Genomic DNA, 17,178 nt, shown 5'->3' on the forward strand with positions numbered 1-17,178 from the left:
CTAGATTTGCCTATTATGTTTACATAGCGTCTTTCACTGCAAAAGGACGTGCTTGTGCCTACCAAGGAGCGAGAATATGCATACTGATGTTGAGTACGAAGGGTTAATTAAACCCTCAGCATTTCTTGTTGCTTCCCTGACTGCTCGCTGGTGCAGTCAGTTCTGAGTTCAGTAAAGTACAGTGAGCGATGAAATACTTGGCTTAGAACGAAACACAACAATGCAGCCAGATCTTGAAGCCAGACTTCTTCAGCTGAATTGGATCTCCTTCACAAAAGACAGGGATTCATTTCTTTCCTTGTTTTGTAGGTGAATAGGAAAGATTTGTTCATCACATCCAAGTTATGGAACACAAAGCACAACCCCACTGATGTGCATTCTGCTGCAGAGCAAACTCTTAGTGACTTAGGACTCAATTATCTTGACTTGTATCTCATACACTGGCCTGTATCCTTTAAGGATGGTGATGTCAGTTTTCCAAAGGATGATGATGGAAATATTATTTATGCATACCATGATCCATGTGATACTTGGAAAGCAATGGAAACACTTGTGGATGATGGTCTTGTCAAAGCAATTGGTAAAAACTACTTTCATGGGATTTCTAACAGATGTAATTATACAAATCTCTGAGATTTCAGAAATAAATTGGCTCTTATTGTTGAAGCCTTAATCTCGGTTTTTGTGAGGTGAATGGGTAAAGGTCAAAGGTAAAATTCTGAAAATGGATCAAGTGGCTCAAGCTCGGTTCAGACGTCATACTTCAGCCATGCCAAACCTAATAATTTATTAATTTTGTTTGGCTTGGTAGAGGAATGATGTTTGAATTGCTGTTGTGTTAGAGTTGTGCAGCTCTCTCAGTCACTGAGCAAAGACTCATGAACTTAATTCTTTACCTAACTAAATTAAAAAGTTTAACTCAAATTCTGTGCTTCAGCCTTCCTTTTCTTGAACTTAAGTACTGAATGAAGTGTGTCACAGCAGCTGCATGGTGTCTGAACGAGACCTCATTTTGCTAGCAGAGCCTGATTTCTATAACCTAAAGTTACTAGCACAACAAAGGTTTCACCTCACCCCACCCCCCTGCATTTGATCAGGTTTCCCTCATAGGTGGCAGAAGGTACCCATTTATGCTCCTGGGTGGAGAGAAGCACTGTATCACAAAGCTGCCAGTACATCACAGGGTTTACACCACCCTACTCCCCTGCATTTCATCAGGTTTCCCTGATAGGTGGCTGTAGGTACCCATTTATACTCCTGGGTGGAAAGAGGCACTGTTTCACAAAGCTACCAGCACATCACAGGGTTCACCCAACCCCCCCCCCCTTCTATTTTGGATCTCTTGACCAATTGCCTAGATCACTAAGCATTAGGCCAATGTGTTTTCCTTGATTGAGCTTGAGTACCATGCAAGTTGTTTCCATCTTTATCAGTTTGCCAGTTTTTTTATTTATTATTAATATTTTTTTCAGGTTTATCAAATTTCAACAGCAAACAAGTGGATGATATCCTATCTAAAAGCAGAATAAAACCTGCTGTTCTCCAGGTCGAATGTCATCCTTACTTCAATCAAGCTCAGCTCATAGAACATTGCAGGAAAAGAGACATAGTTGGTGTGTTTAAACATTCAACCCTGAACAACTCTTCCTGAGGGAAACAGTTCATTTGTGTCTTAAGGCAGAGTATCTTAAACATTACAGGAAGCAATCAGAAAACAGATTAAAACTTCTTTATATATTATATGTGCGCATTAGAATGCAAAATACCAGAATGTTAAAAATGTCATGCCACCTGCTGTTGTGCTCTGTATGCATGTGACAACAGTTGTCAGTCAAGGTCTGTGGGTTACAGTGCACTGTTACCTCTGTTGTCTTAGAGTTTGCAAGATGTGTGATAGGAAACAAGTCTCATTGTTGGATGTTATATGACCCTTAAGTTGACCAATGAGAGCATGTGTTGCTAGCTATATAAGCTGTATAATTATTGCTTATAAACCACTACACTTCAATTGACTGTTTCTCTTTACTCATACTTTCTGTTTGTAGATTGGAATTAAGTTCAATCAATTTATACAATAATTTTGTCGTTAACACAGTGACAGCATACAGTCCGCTTGGATCCCCTGGCCGCCCACAGGCTAAACAAGAAGACTGGAGTCTACTGCATGACCCAAAGATAGAGGAAATTGCCAACGAATATGGAAAGTCTCCTGCTCAAGTCTGTATTCGCTTTCAGATACAGAGGGGTGTCTCTGTTATACCTAAAAGTGTCACACCTGCCCACATTCAAAGCAACTTTGAAGTAAGCTTTCAATATATCAAGATTATGTGGGATTGTTTACACAATCAATAGGCCACACTTTCTTTTGGTTCAGCAGTGTAAGAACTCGACAGACAGGCAAGATCTTAAGACAATATGGGAGAAGTTTATAAATGCACACTTGCAGCTCATGATTTACAAACTTATTAAGTGTTATACCTGCACTGCAAGGGAGTTATTGCTCCTGCAGGAAAACTTTTTAGAAAGTGTGATCTGTTGCTTTCATGAAACAGCTTTATATGGGTTTATTGGGTGAAAGGGCAGTAGCTTATTGACCAATCAGAGTGTGCATGATAATTCACTTATTTTGAATTGTCAGCATAGACCAAGACCTGTATCAGTTTATTGTTTGTCTGTCGTCTCCACAGTGTCAATATCACAAATGACCCTGCAATAAGCATGCCGGTAATTACCAGTAAATAAGTGAATACATGCCAAAACTAATCTAAAGAATTATGAAATAAAAAAACATGGCAACCAGATGGACAATCAGACATGGTTTGATGCTACTCTGGTTTGCAGATTTAATGAGTGTAACTGAAGAAGTTAGTCTAGTGCCTTCATCAGGGGTGATGATCACCCCTGATGAAGGCACTAGACAGGAGTGTTGAAACGTTGGATCTATGAATTGCAACTTCTTCGGTTATATTCATTAAATCTGTAAACCAGAGTAGCATCAAACCATGGCCAAAAAACATGTATTAAGCAAAAGCAGAGGAAGAATGTTACACATTGTATTTGTCAGTCAAGCTATGTATTGCCACCCACACATGGTTCTTCTTCATGTTTTGGTTTGAATCAAGCTGATGGTTTTTATCTTTTCAAATTGGCTTGATACTCATTGAAACAAACAATATTTTAGCAATTATGAGCAAAAGGTAACAACATAACATTCCTTTAAACATATGCAGGTCTTTGATTTCATCCTCTCTGATGAAGACATGAGGCTCATTGAATCCATCAACAAATCTTGGAGAGCTCTTATTCCCATGAAAGAAGTAAGTGGTACTGTCCCCTCCTTCCCGACTCTGTCCTCGCTTTCCAACTCCTCCCTGCCACGTTTTTCTCTGTTTTACTCAATCACTCACCACTCTCTGACCTTGCCTGTTCTTCATACAGAGACAGCAAAGCATTCTGAAACTTAGTGGGTGGTCCATCCTGCACCATGCTAAACCTTAGGCCATACTTTTACTCTGAAGCTTCCCTTCATGGCTGTGGCATGGTTTGTTGGCTCATACCACCCCTATGGCATTCTCATTAGTGTCCACTTATTTCCCTCCCCCCCCCGGCTCTGAAATATTCTTATTGACCTCCCCCCCCCGGCTCTGAAATATTCTTATTGACCTCTCCCCCCCCTTAAAAAAATATATGGATATATATATATAAAAATAAATAAATAAATAAAGTGCCCTAATGAAAGAATTTCTCTTGCCCGATATTTTTATTTATTCTTATCATGTGCCTGCCCCATGAGATATTGATACTGTACCTTAATCACTACTAGGATTGAAAGAACAAACGGGCTATATGGCTGGAAGAGAAAATTGCACGCTAGAGGCTTTGCTCAAGAGTTAACCTTTTTTCTTTTTCACCTTTTTTTTTTCCAGGTTGACGGTAAGAAAGTCCCTCGAGATAGTGCTCATCCTCATTATCCCTTCAATATTCCATTTTAATATTTGTCAGAACTATATTTGTATTACAAACTCTAAACAGATGGACTCAGAGTCATTGCCACTGTATTGTATATTTATTTAAGTAAAAATTGGAAAAAAATATTTGTGCTGTAGAAAAATTATTTGTGGTGGTCAATTCATTTTATAAACTCATTTGATCAAACACACTTATCTTGTGACATATAATGAGTTTGAGTCGACAGGTGCATTAATTCTAATCGCGCTTAATTGTGTTAAGGGAGAAGAGCAATCAAGATTTTAATCGTTTTTAGTTTTGCCAACACACCTTTTATAGGATGCACGACACAGGCATTGACATGCCAGTCATTTTTCGCTTGTTCGTTGTCCTACCAACTTGAGGGAACTATGCGATAAAGGGGATAACTGAGGAAACTCTGGTGCTGCGTTGGTTGGGGTTATTTCAAGAAAGTGTGGTTACACCAATACTCGAAACGTCAGCTGCAGAAACTCTTTATGATGGCCAATTTATATTACAAACTCATTTCATCAAATCCAATTATCTTGTGACACTTAATGAGTTTGAGTCGACAGGTGTGTTATTTCTAATCGCGCTAAATTGTGCTAAGGGAGAGCAGCAATCAAGATTTTAATCGTTTTTATTTTTGCCAACACCCCTTTCACAGCATGCACGACACAGGCATCGACATGCCAGTGTTATCACCATGACAATTATCGCTGCTATGGCAACAAGGAAAGCTATGACGTCAAGTGAGTAGTACTGGTACCAGGCCATGTTAAACACCTGAGCTCTGAGGTGTTGGGCTCCACCATGTCTGAGTACATACTCGATCCAGTCACCAGCTTTCTCCAGGGAGGTCCGTGGACTGTCTTTCATTAGACGGGAAATGCGCATGGCAGTTTCCTTGAATCTGAAATAAAACAATTCGAAAATTATTGGAAGGATTGGCCGATGCACCCAATGTGTAACCTCTCAGAGGCCCGGGAGAGCGATTTAAAGAGGGGATTTGAATCCTAAATGGCTGATACGAGGGTCATCTATATCATCAGGCAAGAAATGCGTTCGGCTCATTACTTGAATCCCAAAAAGATGTGACGAGGTTTTCGGGGAAGAACAAGTATTTTTGTTGTTGTCAAGGTAAAATAAAAAAGCATTAAGAATTGATTGGAAATTTGCACGTCTTGAAATAATTGTACGTTCTCTGAGCCAGGGAAACTACAAGGAAAGTGATTCCTAACGCAGGCATTTTATTCATGGAAAGAAATAACGTAGAAATTTGAATCCAAACGAGTGTAGCGATATTTTTTTGAAAATACCTTGGTTCATTCATCACGAGCTGTATAGCCTCAAAGAGCTCTTCAGCATTCATAGTTTGATGATTTAAAACTGTTGCTATTCCAAAGTACTCTGCTTTTCTGGCATTAGAGAAATGGTCTATAAACAACGGAACAGCCACCACAGGCACCCCATGATATGCTGATTCATAGTAGCTGTTAGTTCCGGCGTGAGACACAAAAGCTTTGATATCCCTGTGAGCCAACAGATCATTCTGTGGTATCCAATTCACTACTTTGATATTTGGACCGACAGATGACGGAATGTAGCCTGAAAAGGAATTTATAAACAAATATTAGTGGAACAATTTTCAATTGCGTGTCGCTAGTAATTCCTTATTGCTTTGGTTTAGCTTTACTAGACTCTGATTGGTCCAGAAAAGTCACTGCACCTTCTCAACCATGAAATCAGGTGCACAACGAGAACCAATTGTAATTTCGTCACTCGTGTTTTCCCGCGTTTCACGAATTTTGTGCTTCTCATTGGCTAACGATGATGTCGTCTTAACCTCCAATTGGCTCTTGTGATTACTTGGTTGTAGTTTCCGAAACTCAACTAAAGCTGTTGTAAGTGGACTCAGCGTTATGCTGGCGGACACCGTGAACTAAGCTGACACCAAATGAGAAGTTTTAAAATGGTGTCAAAGTCAGTTTTACATAAACGCGTACAAAAATAGTGATATGAACCGACGTTTCGGAGTCTTCAGGACGCCTCGGTCAGGGTAAATGTTAGAATAACGAATTCTGCGAGTGTTATCCTTACCTAATCAATGGCGTTGTTAAGACTCCGAAACGCCGGTTCATATCGCTATTTTTTTAGTGTTTATGTATAACCAAATCTTTATTGATAACAAAGTTAGTTTATAGGAGATAACACGACATCTTAGACTAAGATGTTTAAACAACGCATTTTGTGCCACAGACTAGAAAACGCGAGTGCGGCTTTTAAATTACCTATATGTTTCCAGATGATTTTCTGCTTCAACTTTCCAAAAGCCGCTGCCAAAACATCGATCGTCCTGTTAGAAATAGTCATTTTCGCATACGATCCAAAAGAGGCAATGATAAACCCTTGTCCCCCTGAATCCTTAATAAAATCTGCCAAATCAGGGGGGAGTGGGTCTGGTTCAGGTTTGACAGCGATGGGACCCAATATGATTTGACCTGCAGGAAAATAAGCAGAGATACAGAGCTAAAAAGAATCAATACGAACAGCACTATTGACTTGGATTCTAATGAAAACGACTTATAGTGACCTCGGAAAGCTAGTTTACTATATAAACGAGTTATTCTCGACATTTGTACGAGAAAGGAACCGAGAAAAACGACTTAACTCAGCTGACCATCACGACCGACTTACGCTATGTGGCTCTTCCAGCCAATGACGTTAAGGCTAAACTAACCAATCGCTCTTCACGAACCAGACTTGTTACACTTGACTTACAAAGATTAATTTTTGGACTCAAATTATGACTACCGCTTAGAATTTTGAAACACGTGTAGCCACCACTATCGACAACAGTTCTTCTCAGGACCACTGTTACCCGAACGATCAGTCCACAAGTTTGACTATTTCCCCTCTGTTAAAACCATTTAATGTTATATTACGGTCTAAGTACTAGTGATAACTGTTGAGCATACCTGGTAGAAGAGGTTGTGGACACTCAACCGCATAATGACTGTTAAAAAGCACAAGTTCAGCGCTGGCAACAGCTTCACGGTAGCTTACTTCAGGAGTAATATTGTATTTTTCCTTCAGAGAGCTGTAGGATCTGACAGCCAAAGTTTGCAATAAAAACTGAAAAATGTTGACCACAAAAAAGTTTATCACACGCTCTGTAAATGACATTTCACAGGAAAACGGTAACAGACGTGAAGGAACGTATGATGAAGGCATTGGCACCTTGTACAGAGAACTGTCTGGATTGCTCGGAGGATTTGAAAAAATGGCCACATTGGGAATGTCGAGGAGTTCAGCCACCAGAGTAGCACAAAGCCCCAAACTTTCGTACACTATCAAGTCATAGTCCCTTATTTCATGAAGTATCTCTGTGTCGTTCAGCAATGACTCACACGTGACTCTCGTTATTTCGATGAGGTTGGTTAATCCTTTCCACATGCCCTCCTCAATAGAAGTTTTTATCACGAGTATCTCGCCATCTTTTTTAACATATGGTATTTTGAACGTCCTGTGGAGAACCTTTTGCTCAGTGCTCGGTGGCTCGTCGGAATAAGCGGGTTTAATAAGCACCACCTGCAGCAGTAAGGACATTAAAAGCCATGAGCCTCCATTTGGCGACAAAATGTGCCCTGATGTTTGTGTGCAAACATTATCTGATTTGAGAAGTAAACAATTTTTCGAGAGAGGCTTGGGGAAAACTTCAAGCTTCTTGTAATAGTAGACGCAAGATTTTCAACTTAGGGAGTATTGCCGAGGGTCTGATTGTATCTCGACATATGACTCACCCCGCGAAACTTCTTCGCGATAAGTGTTTTCTCATGAATAGCGCTTCGGTCTGGACGCTCTTGATTAACTAACATAGTTTTGGTTTTTTTCGTTAATGGATGCTTTTGTAGTCTTAAAAAAAATTCCTGCAAACATAACATGTCAGATCAACACGCCGGCCCAATATGCTAAGTAAATGTTGATTAATGCAACATTATACAAAATGATGTTGTCTTTTTTTCTTTTTGTTTTAGAAGATATCACGCAATGATAAGCTGTGAAAGGACGAAGGGACCAAACGTCGAAACATTGTTGGACGAGATGGGGTTTGGTGGTGAACGAAGAAGAAGAAATTCTGAACGGCCAAAACCTTTACAAACGGACGAAAGCAAAGTCCGAACACATATCATAGCTCTTTTACCATGTTTGCTGGGCTGCAATAACGCTGGTTTGCATCACATGCATAGATAGAGGTCGAAATAAGTAAGATGTGAAAGATCGTTTAATATAAAAACGTCAAATCAAAAGGCGCACAATACACTTGACCATTCGACATAAATTATTGCTCTCCTTTTCACCTCCATGCAAGCTATCAAAGAAATTCTAAATAGCCTCGCGTCCTGTCACGGTTATCATGGGGGAAATTATTTAAAAAAACGGGTCAACTGTTGGAAAATGACATCAAATTTTGGTTTGACGGCATTCAGTAGTGCGTTTTATTAGTCTTTCCAACATCGAATTCTAACACCAAAGCCGTTCGAGTTATCTGTCGAGCAGCATTAAATCTAGTGGCATAAGATAAACCATCTAATATTTTGCAGCTCTGTTTCGCAACGCGAACAAACTCTAGTCGAAGAAATAATTAGGAAATCGAAAATGTGCGAATGGACGAGTTTTTTAAGCAATTCAATTTCAGACCATAGGTTGGCAAATTTTCAGAATTAGGGAGGTTTTTCGGTATGATAATTTTTCCACTTTTCAGCTACCTATAACCCTTACCCTAACCATAACATCAAAGCGCACACGAAGCCGCCAGCTATTCAGGTAAGTTACGTGACGAGTCGGTAAATATTCATCTCAAGCTCCGTAAATAACCAACAGATATTGTTCGATCGACCTTACCTCATGCCCTCGTGAAACCAACTCCTCCATAACTTTCTTCAAGTTGAAATAGTGAGATCCTGACGCTACTCCGCTAAAACCTGCAATCTTCGCCGAATAGGACAGATGCATCGATATAAACGAAAGAAGAAGAATCAACGATGTTTTCAGCGCCATCTTGTCTCTGAGTTCTAAGTTGTGAGAAGTCACGCGGTCGTCACAAGTTTCGGACCACATTTAGTATCTGGGCAACCGAGCTCGATTCATGTTCGCCGTACTCGAATAGCAATTCGAGTACCATTTCAAACCAACCTCGGTTCAACGAGCTCGAAATGCAGTCAATTCTATTCGAGCTCGGGACCACATTTAGTATCTGGGCAACCGAGCTCGATTCATGTTCGCCGTACTCGAATAGCAATTCGAGTACCATTTCAAACCAACCTCGGTTCAACGAGCTCGAAATGCAGTCAATTCTATTCGAGCTCGATTCAACTATATCGTGCTCGATTAAAAAGACGAGCTCGACGAACTCAATCTGCTCTTATCGACCTCAGTTATTTTTATCGAGCTCGGTTTGCCACGTATTCTATCGAGCACGGTTTGCCTCGCATTCTATAGGTTTCATATCGAGCTCGATTTGGTATCGAGCTCAGTTTAATCTTCATTCAGCAAATGAGAGGTAATCTGGTACCAAGACTTGGGAGGGAGCATGGGACGAGCGAGAGTGGCCATGTTTCTGGCAAATTTGTCGAGTTTAGTTCGTGAATTCGGGACTTTTTAGGAGTATGTTTTCGGTTGAATTCGAAAGAAATTAAGAAGAGTGACAGAAGAAGAGCAAAGAATGATTTCTACTGCTAAGGAGATGAAGGAAATGACACTAAGGTGAGCATTGGCTCTTTACGGGAGGGTGTTCCGAGTTGCTGGTTCATAGTTTCTAGTAACGTTTTGTTCAGTTTCAAACTTAAGCTCAATCCTGGAGTGTACGTTTCTCGGTTATTTTAAATCTCAGTTGTGTAATAAGAAAGTGTCTCCCTCCATTTTACCAACCCCAAGTTTATCCCACAAAAAAGTATACATAACAACAAGCAACAATACACACATTCTATTTTTATTATATAAGCTCAATACACTTTCGTGTTTCTATTTTAATTGGTCGTTTGTAACGAGGAAAAGGAACAGAACTCTAATGAAATATGAAAATCTTTTGGAGAATATGACAAAAAATAGTCTGAAAAGTAATGTATGTTCATCTCTTGCAATCAAATATTAAGAAGAATAATAATAACTATACTGAACATATGCATTATCAGAGACCATGGTTGATTGACGACATTTCACGAAATTAAGAAAGTGTGGCGGGCTACTGTAATTGTTAAAGAAGCTAAAGTACAATTCAAGCTGTGTTTATCAGTGAGAGAAATGTATTTTTGAATCCAGATTGATTAAATGTTGCTAGATGAAGACAGATTTGCCAATTTTGTGAAAAGTGAGTAATTTTCAGGAATTGGTTTGATAGTTGAGAGCAAAGAGGTTTCCATTATTAACAGGTCTTAAAATGTTCAATCCAGTTATGAATGTGTTAATAGATCCACCAAAAAGCCATTAAACAACTGCAACAGTTCACTTTTAACAAAATAATCAATGCTTGTTGATTTAACCTTAGTTTTTAAACGGCCTGACCCAACCCTCTTTATAGACTGCAAAAACCATATTCTTAATTTGCAGTCATGACAAAAAAAATAAGCAAGAAATTTATGACTGTTAAGTAAGAGGTTAATAAAAATAATAATAACTGAATTGAACATTTTATGACCTGTTCATGAAATTAGTACAAGTTGAAGTAGTAAATAATAAATTTAACATCAAGGCTGCCATTTCCGTCCAGTAGACTGTCCACATTTGGTATCCTCCTACCCCACATTTCTCCTTCCTTCAGGGACACTATGTCCGAGTCTAGCACTTGTTCATTGTCACTTCCAGGGGCCATTACAATTCTTCAAAAAGAAAATAGAATATATATTTACATATCATAACATTGTTCCACTCAACAATCATTGTGTATTTTTATGCCAGATATCCGTATTGTCTCTCAGCTTAAACAGGAGTAGTACATGGGTGGGTTCGGCTTTGAACACAGCAGTTAGCAAGTTCTGGCACAGTCATAGACAAATAGGTACAATGAAATGTTTTTTTCATGCAACACACAGACAGCAAATTTAGTGTTATGCATCATTTCTTCTAAAGCCCCCTTAGTTATAAAGGTGATTTTTTTTCAAACATAATATCAATTTCCCTTTGACAATCTATGAACAAATTCTCATAACCTTTTCTCCTGGTTTAGTATAATTCGATTTGTGATGAAAATAGTGTTGGTCACTCTTGGGACATGAAAGAAGGCAAAGGTAGACTCACTTTCTTATTACACAACTGAGATTTAAAATAACCGAGAAACGTACACTCCAGGATTGAGCTTAAGTTTGAAACTGAACAAAATGTTACTAGAACCAGCAACTCGGAACACCCTCCCGTAAAGAGCCAGTGCTCACCTTAGTGTCATTTCCTTCATCTCCTTAGCAGTATAAATCATTCTTTGCTCTTCTTCTGTCACTCTTCTTAATTTCTTTCGAATTCGACCGAAAACATACTCCTAAAAAGTCCCGAATTCACGAACTAAACTCGACAAATTTGCCAGAAACATGGCCACTCTCGCTCGTCCCATGCTCCCTCCCAAGTCTTGGTACCAGATTACCTCTCATTTGCTGAATGAAGATTAAACCGAGCTCGATGCCAAATCGAGCTCAATATGAAACCTATAGAATGCGAGGCAAACCGTGCTCGATAGAATACGTGGCAAACCGAGCTCGATAAAAATAACTGAGGTCGATAAGAGCAGATTGAGTTCGTCGAGCTCGTCTTTTTAATCGAGTACGATATAGTTGAATCGAGCTCGAATAGAATTGACTGCATTTCGAGCTCGTTGAACCGAAGTTGGTTTGAAATGGTACTCGAATTGCTATTCGAGTACGGTGAACATGAATCGAGCTCGGTTGCCCAGATACTAAATGTGGTCCAACGTCGTTTGCTTATCGAGCAGGAATGGTAATCGAGTACGACAAATCGATATCGAGCTCGGTTGCCCTGAAACAAATATTGATCCCGAATAGCAATTGGAGTACCATTTCAAACCAACCTCGGTTCAACGAGCTCGAAATGCAGTCAATTCTATTCGAGCTCGATTCAACTATATCGTGCTCGATTAAAAAGACGAGCTCGACGAACTCAATCTGCTCTTATCGACCTCAGTTATTTTTATCGAGCTCGGTTTGCCACGTTTTCTATCGAGCTCGATTTGGTATCGAGCTCGGTTAAATCTTCATTCGGCAAATGAGAGGTAATCTGGTACCAAGACTTGGGAGGGAGCATGGGACGAGCGAGAGTGGCCATGTTTCTGGCAAATTTGTCGAGTTTAGTTCGTGAATTCGGGACTTTTTAGGAGTATGTTTTCAGTCGAATTCGAAAAAAAAGAAGAAGAGTGACAGAAGAAGAGCAAAGAATGATTTCTACTGCTAAGGAGATGAAGGAAATGACACTAAGGTGAGCATTGGCTCTTTACGGGAGGGTGTTCCGAGTTGCTGGTTCATAGTTTCTAGTAACATTTTGTTCAGTTTCAAACTTAAGCTCAATCCTGGAGTGTACGGTTCTCGGTTATTTTAAATCTCAGTAGTGTAATAAGAAAGTGTCTTCCTCCATTTTACCAACCCCAAGTTTATCCCACAAAAAAGTATACATAACAACAAGCAACAATACACACATTCTATTTTTATTATATAAGCTCAATACACTTTCGTGTTTCTATTTTAATTGGTCGTTTGTAACGAGGAAAAGGAACAGAACTCTAATGAAATATGAAAATCTTTTGGAGAATATGACAAAAAATAGTCTGAAAAGTAATGTATGTTCATCTCTTGCAATCAAATATTAAGAAGAATAATAATAACTATACTGAACATATGCATTATCAGAGACCATGGTTGATTGACGACATTTCACGAAATTAAGAAAGTGTGGCGGGCTACTGTAATTGTTAAAAGAAGCTAAAGTACAGTTCAAGCTGTGTTTATCAGTGAGAGAAATGTATTTTTGAATCCAGATTGATTAAATGTTGCTAGAGGAAGACAGATTTGCCAATTTTGTGAAAAGTGAGTAATTTTCAGGAATTGGTTTGATAGTTGAGAGCAAAGAGGTTTCCATTATTAACAGGTCTTAAAATGTTCAATCCAGTTATGAATGTGTTAATAGATCCACCAAAAAGCCATTAAACAACTGCAACAGTTCACTTTTAACAAAATAATCAATGCTTGTTGATTTAACCTTAGTTTTTAAACGGCCTGACCCAACCCTCTTTATAGACTGCAAAAACCATATTCTTAATTTGCAGTCATGACAAAAAAAATAAGCAAGAAATTTATGACTGTTAATTAAGTAAGAGGTTAATAAAAATGCCAGTTGACTTTTTTTAATAACTGAATTGAACATTTTATGACCTGTTCATGAAATTAGTACAAGTTGAAGTAGTAAATAATAAATTTAACATCAAGGCTGCCATTTCCGTCCAGTAGACTGTCCACATTTGGTATCCTCCTACCCCACATTTCTCCTTCCTTCAGGGACACTATGTCCGAGTCTAGGACTTGCTCATTGTCACTTCCAGGGGCCATTACAATTCTTCAAAAAGAAAATAGGTGGGTTCGGCTTTGAACACAGCCGTTAGCAAGTTCTGGCACAGTCATACACAAAGAGGTACAATGAAATGTTTTTTTCATGCAACACACAGACAGCAAATTTAGTGTTATTCATCATTTCTTCTAAAGCCCCCTTAGTTATAAAGGTGGTTTTTTTCCAAACATAATATCAATTTCCCTTTGACAATCTATGAACAAATTCTCATAACCTTTTCTCCTGGTTTAGTATAATTCGATTTGTGATGAAAATAGTGTTGGTCACTCTTGGGACATGAAAGAAGGCAAAGGTAGCATTTTCCTTTAAGTGCACTCACAAACACTCTGCATGAAATAATTAAAGTTCTTACTGAATTTCCCCAGTAACTGGATGGGATGCTGAGAGCAGCTGCAGGAACAATTTTTGTTGTCCGGAGTACAGTCCTCTCCATCTGCAGTTGTCATCTATAAATGGCCCACTTGTAAGGGGCTTGTCTCCAATGGCATCTGAAGCTTGTTGTCTCCTGCTCTCCACAAAATTTGGAATTCTCCAGCAAAAGGAGACAACCCTTTCCACTTTGGGCTCTATGGGTTCTATGTTGCATTTCTAAAACAGAAATGGATTTTATGGATATTATGAAATGCACCAGAAAAAGATTTTCAATGTAAGATTTTGAAGGTAAATGCAACAGTTGCCATCCTTTTTTCCACTTACTTCGCTGGTTTTGGCATTTAAAAGAGTGCATGTTTTATTGATTTTTAGGTTGGTGAAAAGGCAGCTTACCTTGTAGTATATTATTCCTCGCAGTCGTTTGATTTCTCCTGATTGGAGCGCAAAATGCGAGGTACTTGCTTCCTTCAAATGGACATTCATGACGGCCTGTCACAGTTAAAATTTTCCTTCTTTATAGTATAAGCTGCTCAATTAACCTCAGATTACAACGAGAGTATGATTAGCTTTTAAAGGTCAACATTTCCGTTGTGCGGTTAATTAATTAATTTCCTTTGTTTAGGTTCTGGTATCGGCGGTAATTGGTACGCTTATCACTGAATTGTTCAGTAAGGTCGTGAAGTAAATGGGATGCTTTGTCTAGTCGGCTTAGTCCTTCATATTTAGGTCGTCTTCTAAAGGGGTTCCCAAGTCTCTTGCCAAGTCTCCTAGGACCTTTCTGAAAACCACAGTGATGTAATGAAATTTTCCTGATGAAAGATTGCTATTGTTATTATTAACCCACTCCATTATCGATGGCTGTCCTCTATAATGACATTCTCACTGAGGGGATGCCACACTGAAGGCTAGGAATAGTTTCAGTCGCGAGCGCGCTTTATCTGGTTTTCACGTCACGTCTTCAAAATTAGAAAATAAGGAATTATCAATCCCTTTGAGATTTTAGTTCGGTTAGTTATAAGAACTGTTGAAGACTTACTTTTTACAAATTTCCAGCTTGTTAGGGTTTTTCGTCTTGTTAGAAAGCAAGATTGAATTTCTAAGCTTTGGCGCGAAGCGACATTAAAATGGCGGCCAAGAATGCTGTCACGTAGGTTTAAAAAAAAGTGACATCCGCTTAGATTTCGTGATCTGAACAGTCCTAGTATGAGAATAAGTACTCATATAGATGATTATAAGTCCGCTGAAGACGGCTAGAGGATTTTATGTCTTTTTGATTCTTGACTTTATTTGTTGTACGTTTTGATGATGGCGTGACAATGAAAACCGGCAACTTGTGATACAAATCTCGCGCGTGCAGTTGAGGCATATTCGTAATTATCGTATGACCCGTCTGGCCCCGCTCGCCTAATCCCCTAGAAAACCACAGTTAAAGCTGACGTCTACAGGGCCGGACGGGTTGACTTAAGCCGGTCAGGAAAAAGCCGTTTTTCAAGAAATTGGGAGTTTCTTGTTATGACTTGAAAAAATAAATATATGTCAGTTTGCCGGCCGGAAGGTTCGTATGGTGAAAAACTATGATCGAGGTCTTAATGTATATGCAGCATTTTCAAGACCGAGGTCACAGTTTTTCACCATACGGACCAACCCTTAGCCGGTAAATAACATATTATTTTTTTAACTTGACGAAATTCTTTCCGAAAGAACCAGAATGATTTAGGGCTGTAAATACGACAAGATCTTCCATAAACTGAACAATTTTTTAACGAGTAAATGGTAGTTAAAAAAGAGGTGATGCAAATTAAAGAGAGATGCCTTACCGAAACATTTTCATTTGCGTAATGATAAAGGTGATTTAAAAGGCTTCCAAACAAACTTTGAAACATTATTTTTACCAGTATCTGTCACTGTCTGACACCTGTCAATAAGAGAGCGCGTAAGAAAAGAAACAAAAAAAAAAAGTAAGAACATTTGAAAAACAACGGAACTAGTTTGGCAAGGACTGTCACGACAATGTTTCCTTCAAAAACATTCAATGACCTAAGGGAAAGTATTATTCACTGTCATCGACGATTCATTCATGTACGAAGATTTACCTCTGTTCATTAAGTAAACGGCGAGGAAGGTAATTGTGAGTAAATTCAAATTTTTTCTATAACAGCGCCGGTGCTTGCCCTATTTTAGTCCTATTGAGCCGCTATGAACAAAATCCTTATTTACGCACGCCCGTGCGTAAATAAGATGACGTGAGCATTTTTTTTAACCTGGCTTCAGAGTTTCCATCCTGTTAAGCTGCGGTGCAGTTTTCCTTCTGTTTGAAATATGGAAGAAACCAGAGAAGAACTGGCCAATTTTTCTATCGGCATTGACCGTTTGGGTCTTGATCCAACAAGCAACAGAAATAAAGCCGAAAAAAACTCCCAAGTTGCACGTTTCGCAAATTTGTCGTAAGACCAGCTGGAGCAAATTTTGGCCGAAAGACAGACATTCACTGGGAATAAAAAGTAGTCACCAATTGGTCATAAACGACATTCAAAGGTAAAATTTCCGTTTTTTACCGGCGTCGTTTTTAAATTTGTTCAACCTGGGGAATAAAATACACAGTTCATTGGAAATTTACCAAAACCAGAACAATCACAATTGCACTCTATCACAATAAAAGGTTTCTTCGCGCAGATTCTTGTTGTTGCTCAGTTATAAAAGAATTTGCTCATGCTTTTAGCTGTGCGTATATCAGTTGAGTTATGGATGCACTTGGGAAGTTTGGAGAGCACTCAAAAAGCTAGAGTTGCTCTTGGCTGCGCCTCGAGCTACTCTTACGCATTTTTCGTGCTCTCCAAACTTTCCGCGTGTATCCATAACTCGATATACGCACGCTCAGCATGAACAAATTCTTAAATTTTGAAGTTGTGCGAGTTTGCTCATTTGTTTGCTGCAATGTCGTGTGTAAATCTGGTCTTTCCTCCACAAAAACTAAATTCGAATGGCACACTCCAAGGGGATTTAAGAGAGCGTATATTTGTTGTAGAACTGAATGTAAAACTTCGCTCGCTCTTTCGCTACGAACAAATTGTTTGAGAAAATTCAGATATTAAATGAATGAAAATTTCACCGTTCAGTTTAACTGTAATCAAATACCTCACGTTTTCACTTTTTAGGTACTTTTTGTGAACGATTAAAATTAACTGCTGACGGTTTTTATGCCGCTTGTCAACCAAC

General features: G+C 39.0%; 3 protein-coding genes and 1 long non-coding RNA gene across 8 annotated transcripts in view; 2 read left to right on the forward strand and 2 right to left on the reverse strand.

The window, feature by feature from the left end:
* The window catches only part of LOC131779332 (aldo-keto reductase family 1 member A1), a 5,134-nt gene extending 544 nt beyond the window's left edge, over positions 1–4,590 (forward strand). For both annotated transcript variants that reach the window (XM_059095874.2, XM_059095875.2), the window contains exons 2-6: positions 310–580; positions 1,473–1,613; positions 2,096–2,301; positions 3,231–3,317; positions 3,927–4,590. In XM_059095874.2, the coding sequence (XP_058951857.1) occupies positions 310–580; positions 1,473–1,613; positions 2,096–2,301; positions 3,231–3,317; positions 3,927–3,992 (771 nt within the window). In that variant the 3' untranslated portion in view covers positions 3,993–4,590. The remainder of the gene's footprint in view (positions 1–309; positions 581–1,472; positions 1,614–2,095; positions 2,302–3,230; positions 3,318–3,926) is intronic.
* Position 4,591: 1 nt separating this feature from the next.
* Positions 4,592–17,178, reverse strand: part of LOC131773677 (UDP-glucuronosyltransferase 2B31-like) — a 51,556-nt gene continuing 38,969 nt past the window's right edge. The window contains exons 1-5 of one of the 3 annotated variants that reach the window (XM_059095876.2): positions 8,875–9,090; positions 6,948–7,560; positions 6,261–6,470; positions 5,289–5,577; positions 4,592–4,882 (exon numbers count right to left, since the gene is read on the reverse strand). In XM_059095876.2, the coding sequence (XP_058951859.2) occupies positions 4,600–4,882; positions 5,289–5,577; positions 6,261–6,470; positions 6,948–7,560; positions 8,875–9,090 (1,611 nt within the window). In that variant the 3' untranslated portion in view covers positions 4,592–4,599. Of the gene's footprint in view, positions 4,883–5,288; positions 5,578–6,260; positions 6,471–6,947; positions 7,561–8,874; positions 9,091–17,178 lie in introns of those variants that run through there. The other 2 variants (XM_066160202.1, XM_066160203.1) reach the window with 2 other exon arrangements.
* Positions 9,865–14,460, reverse strand: LOC136277693 (uncharacterized). 2 transcript variants are annotated; one of them, XM_066160206.1, is made up of 3 exons: positions 14,356–14,460; positions 13,943–14,178; positions 9,865–10,847 (listed from the first exon to the last, which is right to left on the reverse strand). In XM_066160206.1, the coding sequence occupies exons 1-3, from the start codon at positions 14,443–14,445 to the stop codon at positions 10,679–10,681; spliced, it is 495 nt and encodes a 164-aa protein (XP_066016303.1). In that variant the 5' UTR covers positions 14,446–14,460; the 3' UTR covers positions 9,865–10,678. The 2 variants fall into 2 exon arrangements, with proteins under 2 accessions (XP_066016303.1, XP_066016302.1); XM_066160205.1 differs by lacking the exon at positions 9,865–10,847 and adding an exon at positions 13,371–13,578.
* On the forward strand, positions 12,269–14,408 carry LOC136277694 (uncharacterized). Its single transcript, XR_010715973.1, has 3 exons — positions 12,269–12,447; positions 13,956–14,250; positions 14,335–14,408. It is a non-coding gene; the product is annotated as an uncharacterized lncRNA (long non-coding RNA).

Source organism: Pocillopora verrucosa, chromosome 13 (genome assembly GCF_036669915.1).
Source record: "Pocillopora verrucosa isolate sample1 chromosome 13, ASM3666991v2, whole genome shotgun sequence".
NCBI lineage: Eukaryota > Metazoa > Cnidaria > Anthozoa > Scleractinia > Pocilloporidae > Pocillopora > Pocillopora verrucosa.

Bases quoted from the DNA above. Each gene is read 5' to 3' on its own strand.
- LOC136277693 (XM_066160206.1), bottom strand. From the start codon at position 14,445: ATGAATGTCCATTTGAAGGAAGCAAGTACCTCGCATTTTGCGCTCCAA. The intron at 14,179-14,355 runs GTAAGCTGCCTT...TTTCTGTTTTAG, and splicing joins GAGGAATAATATACTACAAG to AAATGCAACATAGAACCCAT. The intron at 10,848-13,942 runs GTAAGAACTTTA...TTCTTTTTGAAG, and splicing joins CCAGTTACTGGGGAAATTCA to AATTGTAATGGCCCCTGGAA.